Source organism: Battus philenor, unplaced genomic scaffold, assembly GCF_028537555.1.
Source record: "Battus philenor isolate CCGP_79_NKW_IND1 unplaced genomic scaffold, ilBatPhil1.0.hap1 SCAF_20, whole genome shotgun sequence".
Lineage (NCBI taxonomy): Eukaryota > Metazoa > Arthropoda > Insecta > Lepidoptera > Papilionidae > Battus > Battus philenor.
Genome location: NW_027181683.1, coordinates 1,204,079 through 1,218,119, shown reverse-complemented (window position 1 = coordinate 1,218,119; position 14,041 = coordinate 1,204,079). Strand labels below are relative to the sequence as shown.

Here is a 14,041-nt window from a genome sequence, read left to right as displayed (position 1 = left end):
TGATAATAACAACTTATGATTATTACAATATTCTGGAAGTAAAACGAAGGAATAGAGGCGATGTAAGATAGGTAACAAAGTATGGAAAGGAATGAAAGAGAATAAAAAGGCTACATATGAATGAATGAAAGATCTTAAGAATGACAAAATAAATGCGTTGAAATAACTAAAATAGTTGTAAAAAATTTATTGTAAATAATTTCCTTACACATGGCAAGGGTAAACGAAGGGTCCTCAAAAAGGCCACCGTTTTTAAAAAAATAAAGTGATGGCTCTGAAATATGTGTACATTAATTAATATTTTCTTCTTTAATGCGTCAAGCCAGTAACTTCTGAAAATACAAAACCTGCAGACAGATAGTCAAAAATAATTATAAATATGACGGTCGGTGGCGCCATCTAGTACAAGAGAATCGAACGTTCCTTCCGGAAGTGGACGAGAGTGGAACTGACCGGAAGTTCCTACTCTAGCGAAACGTTAATAGCACCGTGCAGATACGTTGAAGGCGTCGGTGATGTCGGTTCGCTAACTGAAATTTAATCCGCGTTAATTTGCATTGTCAGTGTGATATATAAAGTTTTATTTTAAGTTAAGGTTCAACCACGCCCAGAGAGATTATTCGTACAAGATAGATACATTTGACGGTGGATCCGAGAAATTATAACTTTTAATATGATAGTACTCCTTTCGAAACTCACCGACATAAAGAAACTGCGAAAACTCATCAAGACATCTTTCCATCTCGCACAACTACTACTGTACTGCAAGCAATACCTGCACCTTTTTAAAATAATCGATAATGAGACTTGCCCATGTGACGACTCCACAGTACAGACTTTTGATCACTTACTCAGACACTGCTCCCGATTGCATCCAAAAGACGTAACCACGTGTCCTTATGTGAAAACCTTAATATACCTCGTTCAACTTACTGGACCTTCTCAAGAAAAAATCTACAGCAGAATCTTTTGATGAGTTTGCCCGGCACATTGTCCTAAATCTCAAGGCATTTGCAATCTGTAGCGCTTGGGCAGCGACTTGAAATAAAATAATGTAGCAACTAATATATAATTGAGCATTCCAAATTATATTGTTAATATGTATAAATAGCTGTATTTACCCGTAAGAGAAAATTGTGTAAGAAAAATTGTAAAAAATTATAAAACTCTATCGTGCCTCGCAGCTGGGAGAAGAAAGATCCGTATCAAATAGCGGCAACCCTCTCCCAACTGTCTGCGTTTTGTAAAAGCGAAAAATAAATATTGTAAAAAAAAAACAATAGCGATACAAATTAGAATTAATAAAAAAATGTTAGTAATTCAAGTTTCGAAAATCTCGATAACAATATTATCATTACATTATTATTTCTGTAATCATTGATTTTTAAACGTATTTAGTTCGATCCGTACGGAATCTGTTTATTTATTTGGGTCAAAATTAGAAATTTAAATTTGGGCACCTTCCCGTTGTCAGATTGATCTAAAGTTTGGTAATTTAGATGACAATATAATATAATAAAATCAATAACATTATTAATCTAAGATGGCCGCCGATACAAAATGGCGGATTACATATTTTTCCTTAACCCCCTCAATATGGGTATCAAATGAAAGGGCTACACTAGTAATACACGATGATTATGTCAAAATTTAAAATTCAAGATGGACGCCGTTCCAATATGGCGGGCTAGGTACATATTTTTTCACAATCACCACAATATGGGTATCAAAAAACCGTTTAATTTAAAAGTTTTTTAAATGTATTTATTTAATAGCGTGTACTATACATTAATTAACAGCAAATGTGAAATACATTCACGATTTTAATACTTCTTTACTTCTACAATCACACATAATTATTGATCATGAGTTTTCTTTTAAAGTGGACGAGCAGACATTCTCGGAGAGGGTTTCGTATACTGCCAGAAAGTGGTTGATGGAACCGTGGCTGTTCCTGGCGCCCGGTGAAAAGATCAACAGGAGAAAATGGCAGAACGTTAGAAACAAAAGGGTGCGTTGATCTCTTTTTATTAGATTATTTCTTTGTTCAGCGGCGTTGTAATCATTACCGTGTATGTATGTAGCAGACCAATGTCCAATATACCTTTAAATTCATTGTATATCGTTTTATTTAAATTTTTTTCAGCTGTTTTTTAGAAAACAATTTTAATTACACCATGATTTCAATACGTTTTGTATTCTGTTCGAAACTTTCGTCCGAGGTAAACTTTCGAATTCACGCAGCAAGAACGCGTTCTAGATATCTCTTTTTTTTATCAACGGCTAAAACAAATATCGGTAAACGTGCATCCTTGTTGAATGTGTGACTTCCACAATACATATGTTAGTGATATTGATATATTCTTGTGCTCTCTCGTATCTTTTAGAAGACAATATCGTTCGAAGTTATTGAGTACATACAATACAATTTAAACCATAATATAAATTTATAAACAAACATAATATAAATATATAAACCATAATCTTTGATCCCTGTTTAGTAATGTTTTTATTTGTTTTTTTCATTATTTGACTATAAATCATTACATGTTTTCAGTGAGATAGTTATAAGGTAACAATTGTAACTAATTTTATTTTTCTAAGCTTCTAATTTTGTACTTTCTTACTGCCTTTTGTTACTGATTATCGCCAATAAAGTAAATAAATAAATATAGAGATTTAGCTTTCTAGCGACTAAACTAAAACAGAATGAACCGCCTTCGTCATGTTTAAAACTCTACATGTACAGTTCAGTAGTTACTTAAAGTGTTTTTTTCAGTATTCAGCGGTAAGACTGCACGGACTACCGCGGCATATTCACATCATCACGCTGGAGCCGTGGAAAGCTGGTTCTGTTCTCCTAAGACTCGAGAACACGCTCGAAAGCGCTGACAAAGGTAAACTATATTAAACAGATAACTGGCCACTACGTCTAAAATACTTTTAAGTTAAATTATTCTCGCGCGTTCGAATTTAAATGTAGAAGCCGATTTGAATTTGGATGCCATTAGTGATGTCGCTGCCGTTGTTTTAGGGTCGCGTAAATTGTAAATACACTTTGTATATATGTGAATATATTTTCTTTGATCACACATGTATCTCATTTTCTTACTTTTTCTTTCTTTCTTCTTCAACTTGCTCGACCATTAACTCGTCTCCGCAAGCTAATATCGTATACTTACTTATTTTTAATCACCATCATCTCTGTGATAAGACATCGCCTACTACACATGGGCCTTCATCATAAATTTAAAATAGAATCGTCTGGAAGCGGCCAGTATCCTGCAACTTTTACAACTTATGTTTTCTGTTTTCAGTACCTTTTCTATTCTAGAACCTTAAGGCTTCTGTAGGCTATTTATTTTGCAGGCTAAGTAACCTTAGCCAATGTGAATTCAACATACGAATCCGCTAGTTTATATTGCTTACTTAATCAAAAAAGATTTCTACTATCAAGTACTTTTAATTATTAATGATAAACGTTGATATTTATGATGACAGCTTAACCTATAACTTCTCAGGTTCATCTGTTATATGGAACATCTGTCTAAACTATCTAGAAATAAATTTAATGTATCTAATGTAAAGGATCAAGTTGTTACTTCCGGCTTCAACTAGCTTGTTATTTTGTGACAAACATATTTTTTAAATTCTTGAAACTTAAGCCCTTTGTTTTTGTTTATTCTTTTCGTATCATTTAAAACTTGGGTCTATACAATCTGAGATATATTGAAAATATTGTGAGATTCTTCCTAGTTTCTTGTGTCTTGAGGTAATAACAATACGAAGTCCGAAGTGAAAATGTGTATATTCATTAAGCTTATCCCATATTTATACCGATTTAAAACAATGTACAACCAATGAAAATCGCCACCCAATCACGCGTCGAGAAGTATTGTAGAGCACTCTCTTTCGCATTTAAATAAAGAATTATATTTCTGTGGGATTCCCCTTTTCTATGCGGCGCTGATGATGACGTCATGTAGCTCCCATACTTCGATTACTTGAGAATACATCAAGGGATCGACTTGCTATAAGGACGTTAGTAACAGTAATAAAAAGGATAAGTCGTTTTGACGAAATTCTCCGGCCTTCAAGGTCATCGTATAAACATGGGCGGCTTAACCTATAGTGCAGGGTGGGCAATGCACACGGGCGCTGCCGTCTCAGAGAGCGCCGCGGCAACAGAGATGTGCTACAGGCATAAAAACAACGAGTGTTATTCTGCCGTCATAAGAAAGGCCGTAACTAATACCATACTGTAAGCTATACCTACTTATAAAATAGCTTGTTGGAATATCAGAAAACTTTCTTGTTACGACGGCAAAGTTAATTGTTATAGCAGCGGGGGGAGGGGGGGTGTCAGGCCTAGGGGGCGCCAGGGTCTCATTGCACACGGGCGCTACATGAGCTAGATCCGTCCCTGCATATAAATAAGGCTAAAGTCCACGAAATTAACCCAGAAAGCATGTCAGCTCTTAAAGACAATGTCCTTCGCGAGGTTATTGCTATTCCACTATCATCAATTTCACAAAATACAGAGATCAGATTAAAAGAGTATGGCCGACATGATTGTCAACATTTAGACGATATAATTTTTGAGAAATAAAATCCGAACAATATTCATTTTATTTTTATTTATTTTAAAAAAAATTTAATTATATTTTTTCTTTGAATTTGTAATTCGAATTCTGCCACCAGACACCCTTTGTTATAAAAAAGGTTACATGTGTATACGTTCTTATTTTAAAGTTATAGTTTTTTTAACTAGTTTCTTTGATTAAATTTTTGATTAATATATAATGCAGAGATATTCAAGATGGAAAAGGACACAACTGACGAAGGTCCTCGGACGACGCACATCATAGTCGACCTGCGGAAGATATTCGGGCAACATGAGGTGCGCATGGTGAGGGAGACCACCCTCGCCGCCAACCAGTGGCTGGAGGAGGCCAGGCAGATGGACTGGAGCACAAGGTCAGATAGCTCTTTAGCTAGCTAGCTTCTACATTTGCTTCGCGTGATCTGCACTACTGGTTGTCGTTGGACTCCATAAACTCCGACTGTAAGGCATAGATATTTAATGGAATCAGGGGTTATTTTGCGGAAGTCCATCCTAAGTAAGAAAAGGAGCAATATTTAGCCACTTCCGTACATGCAGTGGTAGTCGTACAACAAAATGCATCGCCCATTTTTAATAAGCTTTAAAAAAGTTATATAAAGAACACCCGTTCTTTCATTACCTTTGTCAGTTGAATTTCGTGAAATACGTCCTTAGATGAACTAGATATGGAAGCCAGCCACAACTATACTGAAATTTTATTATATGGGTAAAGGCAACATTGCCTGATATAATTAAAGAAACAGTTTTGAAGTTATGATTAATAAAGGTATGTGATAAATCAGTGATCATCAGGGTCTATGACAACCTGCAAGGGGTCTACGTCAGCGAAAAAAAATTTGGGAGTTCATGAAATGAAAATGGGAATCCACGATAGTGGATCTCAACACATACACCGATAGTACCTATTTACTTACATCATACTATCTTATAATATCAAAACATTTACATTATTTATAAAAGTACCTATGAAGTAAAAAATGTATTATATACGTTTATAAAATTGTGTAAGTTGTAGGATGTTGGTATTCGCTTTGTGGTCGCAATACATTTTGAACATACACTAAACTTCACTACAGTTAGAAGTTTACAGGAAATCAGTATCAGGTAAGTTGGGGGTCTACCCAACAGGGAAAAACATGGCAAGGGGTCTACGACACAAAGTTTGGGGAACTCTGTGATAAATGAACGTTGTGGGAATATAATTTAATAAATAAGTGATTGTGGTATTGAAAATCACTGCAGGTACGTGTACAGCGGTGGGGACGATGGCATCCTGCCCGAGGACAACGTTGACTATACCGACGAGAAGCTGGAGCGCACCGAAAGGAAGGACTCTGGTAGGATTCCTTAAACTTAACTGTTAAGAAATTGTAAGCCTTTAATGCATAAGTTAGGATAAGTTTCATTTATTGCCAAAAAAGAAGTAAATACTGCTAATGTCATCGATAAAAATGAATAAAATTGGAGTATTTGTGATATTAAGCTTATATTTATACGGTACATATACCGAAATAATTTTTTTAATATTTCTATGTCTGTCTGTCCCAGCTAATCTTTAATATGGCCATACCGATTTTGACGCAACGTTTTCTGGAAGGTAGCTGATGTAATAAGAAGTAACATAGGCTACTTTGATTTTAGAAAAATTCTTTTAACACAATAATGACACTCAAAAAAATCAAAACGAGGCACGCGAAGCAGACAAAACAGAAAACAAATCATATATTAAATTAGTCGACATGGAACAGACGTAACTTCTTAGCATCCAGCGGATTCATCGTGCGATTACGACGCTCCGGGCTGACGGCACAAGTCACTAAAAGTGGCATACTTGCAATAAATTGACGTTTATCTTTTTCCTACCACTCTCCACTTACTAACCACCTTCTACTTCTTCTTTTGAGCTGATGGACTTCCACTGCATGACATATAAGCCTTCCCCAAAAATCGCCACGATGACAAGTTCTACGCTACCCGAAACCAGAGACTTCTTGCAACCTAAACTATAATTTCAGTCAATCTAGTTGGAAACCAACCCACGCGGCGTCTACCGGCCATCAGCTGCACCAACTGTCACGCCCTCTACCATTTCAGATGATTATTCGAACTACGTCAATGACCTTGGTTGTTCTTTGGATCTCATCTCTCGATTGCTCTCTGGGTCACCTTCAGATTTTTTATAACCACCACCTACTTAACCAAAGTTCAGTGATAAGATCAATGCTGTTTTAAAAGCTCGTTCAACCCACTGATGTTCACTCTAATAGTCCCTCTACAAAACAACGACTAGATTAGCCTTATTTAATTACTAGTTCCAGTATGGGCCTAATTTAACCCAATTTAAGAGAAACTGGAATGTTTTACATTAGTAGTTCAGTATCAATTAAAGCATAGAATTAAAATTTATAATTTTTACTTTTAGATTTCTCTCCAGAAGATTCATACTTCATAAGAAAGCAACCACGTAAGAACGGTGGCATCTCAATCAAATTGAAGACACACAAGACCCGGTACAACAAATATGACGACCGTCGCAAGCGCTCTCTCAACATCACTGAAAACCTCATTGACGCCATCACCGACGTCAACATCACCGATCCTAATCACCTGGAAATTACTACATCCAAAACCTCAAATGACACTAAATATATACCTGGTATGAATGCTTCAATACCACAGGAAAAACGAGGATTTGTAAATGATCTTCGGAATGATTTATTCCGGAATAGATTCCGACAAGGCTTTAAAAAGACACCGAAGCTTAACTTCATCCGGACTAAAGCGAAGCCTATGAAGTTCTTCGTGGACTGGGGAAATTACTCCGAGGAGTTGGGGTCGACGGAAGACGACTTCTCCTCTAACTTAAGGAAGAGATCGACAAGGAGAAGAAACGGCAGTCACAGCGTGAAGACAGAGAGGCGTATGGGTTTGTATAGATGTCATTATACGTTACAATGGTATTATTTTACTTGCAATACCTTTTTGGTAAACTTTTTCGAATTGTATTTTGGGGAAGAGTAATAAGTTTCGAATATTGCGTAGTTGTTCAGAACTGCAAACTTAGGTATATCATTTTTTTACACAGACGTTTAAGAAAAAGTCAAATAATCAATAGATAATAGAAAAGGAATATATAAATCTTTCAGTCTTGGGTACACAGGGATTATTTTTACGAAGTATTGAATTTATTTTTTCATCGCATTATTTGCTTTCTCATCTTTTTATTCTCATTTATTCATTCATCACCTCACTTTCGTCGCCTTCCCACCAGAGTACTCCGTTTTGTTTACATTTTGTTCTATTTTGCATCATTTTTATTTCTTTATTTGCTATATTTATATTACTTCATAATTTAGTTTTTACTTTCCTATATCCTTTACATTTATTACAGATTTATGTATTTATCTTGAATAGTCATATACACGTTCTTTTGTCTACTTGTATCTTCTAATGGTCTCTCTTATAATCAACGACGGTCAATGACGTAAAGGAGATGACAACCTTCGATTATCCTAAATAAAACCTTACTGTAATTTCTTCCACCTATTTTTCTACCAGTGTTAATAGGGACCAGCCAAATCGAGGTTCAGCCTTTTGGAACGCTCTAGAATAAAAATGCTAGATGAATAACGATTGTCAGCCCAAATCTAGGACCAACGTTAGTGGCCTGTGTGCCAGATCATTGGACATGGAGTGCCTTAAGCTTGTTAATAAGGAGGTCACGATTAAGTATAACTATGTTAATTTCAGCTGCATGACGTCCACTGATGGACATAGGCCTCGTTCATACGTTCACAATAAGGCCGGTTGACATCAGCTTGTACGCGATGATCTTAATAAAGTCATTTCATCTTGTGGATGGAGATCATACGCTGTAATTAGTCTGTAGTCTCCAATCTAAAACCTTAAGGCCGCCATCTGTTGTCTGCCCCCTACACTACTAGTTGCTCATTTGCTAGAACATGTCTCTGAAGCTCCTCATTCATAGTTCGATCTTACAGAGAAATATTAGAAAAACTCTCTTCATAGCTCAGCAGGATGTACGGCTGTGTACTCTTCTTTGTGACGTGACGACTTGAGAGACCACGTTTCTGTCACCACGACCACGTGTCGGTCAGGACTGGTAACAAAAATTGGTTTTAGACTTTTGTGTTTAGGCTCTGAGAGATATTAGATGTTTCATAGTTTACCGAACGCTGTCTAGTCTAAAACGGGAGAAACTACTTATTTTAGCTAGACTTACCTAGTTTGAATGTTATCCTATATTTCCAATAGCCTTTTCGTGTATAAATACACTTAAATTTCCAGATTACTATCCAAACGAACCAGATGATGGTATAACACGTTCGATGTACGAAATGTACTACAAAATGAAGCCGAGCAGTGCGTTCAAGATGCGACCAGACATCCCAACGACTACGCCGCGCAGGTTCAAAAAGGTCAGGGGTAAGAGACCCCGTTACGATCCTCCTGTAGAACAATCCACGCGCAAGGCACGCCGCAACCGCAACAAGAGGAGGGGGAAAACTTACGCGGGGGCGGAGTTGCCCCTCGTCGCCAACTACGTGAAGAGAAAGAGCCCCCGAGAGCTCGGCTCGGGAGACCACAGTGTCCAGAGGCACGATGACGACAAGACAAGCACGCGACTTCATAAAGGTATAAAACTAAAGTACAAAAGTAAGTACTGTCACATATATACCCAATTCACACCCGTTTCTATAACCAAGTTCTGATTAGCCAAGGCCACGGTATACAGGCAGGTTCAAGAACGCTCGAACCATCCACGAGGCTCAGGGGCTAAAGAGCGTGAAGGTCATCGCTGACCTTCGAACAACACCTTAGACCTGTATAACATTGTCCATCATGTGGTTGTAGCGATATCACGTCACATGAACTCTTGCGTGTATTACACGGACGAGACTCAAGATGCTATCGCAAGGTTCATCGATGTAAATACGGCAACCGCCGCACAGCTACTGGTGCACAACCTGAGGATTCCAATATGGAGTAGGGATGACGAAGTGGTCGCACGAAACGTAATTTTAAAATCTGAACATTGTTAACGCGTCGTTAAAACAAGACATCTTGATTTTGAAATTTCAAATATTAAACGTAAATGTAAAATCAAAAGCACGAACGCTAATGTCTGGAATTTAGATCCTAATAATAAAACAATGCAACATTCTTACTTACTTGATGAAATTTAAAATACTTATATAAAAATTATAACAGACAGACACAACGATAAACGTAGAAATTCGAAATGATAAATCCTTCTCAGATCGAATGTACGTATATATAATAAAGTTCCACAAAATATCTTGGACCTTCGATTTCTTAGTTTTAAATATAAAATTAAAAGTATATTATTAATTAAATCTAATATATAAAATTCTCGCGTCACGGTGTTCGAACTTGAACTCCTCCGATACGGCTTGACCGATTTTTACCAAATTTTACATGCGTATTCAGTATGTCTGAGAATCGGCTACTATCTATTTTCCATACCCCTAAGTGATAAGGGTGATCCACCCCTAAATTTTATTTTTAATTTTTTAGACTAATTTTTTTTGGTTTTTATTTTATTATGATACAGCATACAAAAATACATACAAACCTAAATTTTCACCCCTCTACGATCAACCCTTATTTTTTATTTGTTAATTAAAAATTTTAATTTTTTTTGCAAAACAACGTTTGCGGGATCAGCTAGTCTTATTATAGCATTAAATAGTTTTTAGTTTGAATGTGTGGAATTTTGTTTGTTGACTCATTTATATAATTTATATTATAACACACCAAACATTGTAAAATTTCATTTTAAAATAACAACTATTTACTGTTGTTGATATTGGCTATTCCATTATTTGATTTTATTCAAAATTATTCACGGTTCACAGTGCTTTTAAACGCCTACATAAAGATATTTTAAATTTAAATAAAACAAGACATATTCTTAATTTAAAAAGTGTACGTTGCTATTATTTATACAAAAAAAAAAGAATTCAAAGTTCAAAATTAGAACTCATTACCAATGTTTTCTCACTTAAATTACGTCATTTTGTAATTATTTTTTTTAATTGAATGTAAAAAAATTTTCGAAAATTATTGGCTGGTAATTGCGTATTAACCATATTTTAACCATGTTATCTTCTTATATAGATAAATATTTAGTTCTTTCTATAGCAGTGTGAGCAATACGCGGCCCATGCTAATACGACTCACCAAGCATTTCTAAAATTAAATTAATTTTTTCAAACTTTTCTATAACAAAATGGAAGTACGTACTAAATTGAAACAATTTGTCTGCGACGAGTTCAGACATGAATATGGTCGCAAATTTCACTTGATTTCTTATGTGCGGCCCGCCAAACAAAAATATAAATTGGCCCGTTGATTAAAAACGTTGCACACCCCTGATATATAGTATTCTATACTACATGATAAAAAATTTGTGAATTTTGAATAACATAAAAGGCATTACTTATAATTGTAAATTTTCAGCGGAATTCGTTCACGTGGCTCCGAAAACAGAGCTCGCGCACCTGCGAGCAAAAAGACGTAAGGAAGCCGGAAGGAACTACCAGGATTATGATGTCGGAGTATCCGCCGGGTCAGACGAGGATCTGGAGAGTACTGAAGTTGGAGACAAGTGGGAGAACACCAGGAGGAAGAGGTATATGTATGAATGTACACAAACCCTTTGCGAGACGAGTCCTAACATAAGGAATACGAGGAAATAACACGATTTCTGGTGATTGGTTTAATATATTTTTTTTTAATGGCCCACGCTATTGGAGGCCTCTCGTACCCCTAATTAGTTGGGATCAAGGTCTTTGTTTGCAAATTAGTTTTTCAGATTTTTCATCTTTATTCTTCACGCACTGTCATACTTCTCAATTTCTTTTATTCTTACCTTATTTCCATCACAATATCTTTCATTTTGTTCTTTCATTCCTTCTTGCTTTCGTTGCCTTCCTTCTATCATCTTATTACTTTTAGGTGGCTAGGTACATTTGGTTTAATATATTAGAAGTGTTTGATCACCTCATCTTAGGCACGAGATTGAATCAGAGGTGAAATGGGCATTTGCGACCGTTAGAACAAAAAAGGAGGTATGCCCCCACTATGTGGATTGATGACAAAGTCATGAGGGGTCGGTATATGCGGGCAGAAGACCAGTCATTGTGGCGATCTTTGGTGGAGTCCTATACCTTGCAGTGGGCGTCCATCAGTGGGAATCTATCGACTGACATGATTATGAGTGTATTTTGTAAAATGTTACCGTATTTATTTATTTATAATATAGACATACTATTGCGTTCTTTCAACAATTGTACGCAAGAGAAAGGGATGGATGATTGTAGTTGAAGTCGACAATTATAAAGATGCTTTCACATAAAACTACTGCTTTTTAGGTGTGAGAGTAACATTTTATATTTTCTCAAATAGATTTAAATATTTATCAATCCTATTCACTGGGTCATCTGGCTAATTTTGGTTTCTTACACCTGTTTTGTATACAGGGTGATCGTTTATAAGTGTAATTATGCTCATTCGCTGTCGATTTATGTATGAAAGTGTCCAAAAACACTCTTTTCAGCTATATCATTTATGAGAAAAAAATTCTAACCAAGTTTCCCTTCTTTTGTATATTATTAAATAATTGAAAAAATCTTAATAAATTATTTAATAACCATAAAGCATAGAAAGTAACATTGCATGGTTTATTAAAAATACCAAAAAATGTTTTATTTATTTATTTACATGATTATAAATGAATATATTAAAAAATGAATACACATTCGATATGATGTCCATCTGTGATAAAAGGTCCTTTTATACACCCCTAAGATTGCTTGATGAATAATAGGGTGACACTATATTACAGGACAGCGAGCAAGGACGACGAAGGCATGGACAGCAGTTCCGAGACTCAGGAGAACAATGAATCTGAATTCGTGGTCACCCTACGACCGTCGCAGATACGAACCTTCGTGGTCTGGTTCGTGGACAACAGGAAGACCTATACGCTGTGATGATCGCCAAGTAATCCAGCTATCAGTCCTTGATAGTCCAATTTAATATCTAGCTCTTTTACATCCAAAGTTGGACCAGTGATGTGGGAATTAAGCCCAAACGTGGGACTTTATATAAGTAGCAAAGTCAATGCTAATTTAGGGTCATGAACGTGACTGCTTATGTATCCAAGTTAGACATTTTTTTTAAATAAAACTCCCGTGTGAAAAATCTTTAAATATTTTTATTAAATACATTTTATACAAATGATTCGCCGTTTTAATATGTTCATTTATTTTACACTCTAAAAGCTACAGCTGGCAACATTTTCACAGGATTGTCTCACTTTTAGAATGTAAATCCTGAACACCCTATACAGCATATAAATAGGAATGTGTCGTATAAATTCTTATTTGTACGTTAAATAGAATTCCAAATTGCTAAATATATTCCACGGTGATACCAGTATACAACCATAATTTTATTTCTTTTTTCTTCATCTGGCAACACATGATGTACAAACTTTCCCACATGTAATCTGATATGTGGCACTAATATTTCAACCAAAACCCAAATTGAGAAATTAACTATATAAAAATAACATTTATTGTCCCTACTTAAAAGTATTTAATCACTGAAACACACAGACAGAATATCATATATATATGAAGGGAGATTATACAATGAAAAATTAAAATATTCCTTTACATTTTACCTTCAACCATAATTAATAGAGAGAATTTCATTTACAATAATTGTGATAATTTTTCGATGAAACACCTATTTAATATTTAGCCTGTCCCATTAATCAACGTCATAACGACACCTCAAAAAAGTTATTTAAAAAAACCTGTCACGTATTAATAAAATATTTGGTTATTAAAAGAGTAAAAGTAAAAATGCACCGTCTATTAAAATTTCTATAATTACAACTGCAACTCTTTAATTTTCAATTATTTTATCTTTAAATAAAGTACAGTTAACGTTGAACTGTATTGCCAACATTTAACTGTGATTTAATTATTTTTAAATTTTAAAATCATTTTTTTTAATTCAAGATGGCGTATGATTTATAAGATGAATTGTATAAATTATGTTAGTGAAACAATTCTTCAATTGACTACCGAATGTATAAATTGTATAAACAAACATAAAAGTGGTATTACCACATTAAAAATTACAGATAATATAATTTACATTTAAGATATTTGACAATCAAATCATTCTTTTCAAATTTAGAACGTTACCAATGCTTTTAATATGAATATCAATTTGTTATTTTATATATAATATTTAACATATATCAAAGACATGATTTTAAAATATCACCAGAGTCCATTGGAAACGAAGTTGACATGCTACAGATGAAATTAATCATTTCACTTCATAAGAAGTATT

The 14,041-nt window shown here is 35.0% G+C and overlaps 1 protein-coding gene across 1 annotated transcript in view; it reads left to right on the top strand.

Moving 5' to 3' along the window:
• The window catches only part of LOC137922942 (lysosomal alpha-mannosidase-like), a 49,316-nt gene extending 36,426 nt beyond the window's left edge, over positions 1-12,890 (top strand). Inside the window, exons 22-29 of the mRNA XM_068766054.1 lie at positions 1,884-2,011; positions 2,780-2,887; positions 4,820-4,977; positions 5,867-5,961; positions 7,047-7,550; positions 8,933-9,280; positions 11,129-11,300; positions 12,516-12,890. Of these exons, the coding sequence (XP_068622155.1) occupies positions 1,884-2,011; positions 2,780-2,887; positions 4,820-4,977; positions 5,867-5,961; positions 7,047-7,550; positions 8,933-9,280; positions 11,129-11,300; positions 12,516-12,663 (1,661 nt within the window). The 3' untranslated portion in view covers positions 12,664-12,890. The remainder of the gene's footprint in view (positions 1-1,883; positions 2,012-2,779; positions 2,888-4,819; positions 4,978-5,866; positions 5,962-7,046; positions 7,551-8,932; positions 9,281-11,128; positions 11,301-12,515) is intronic.
• The last annotated feature ends 1,151 nt before the right edge of the window (positions 12,891-14,041 follow it).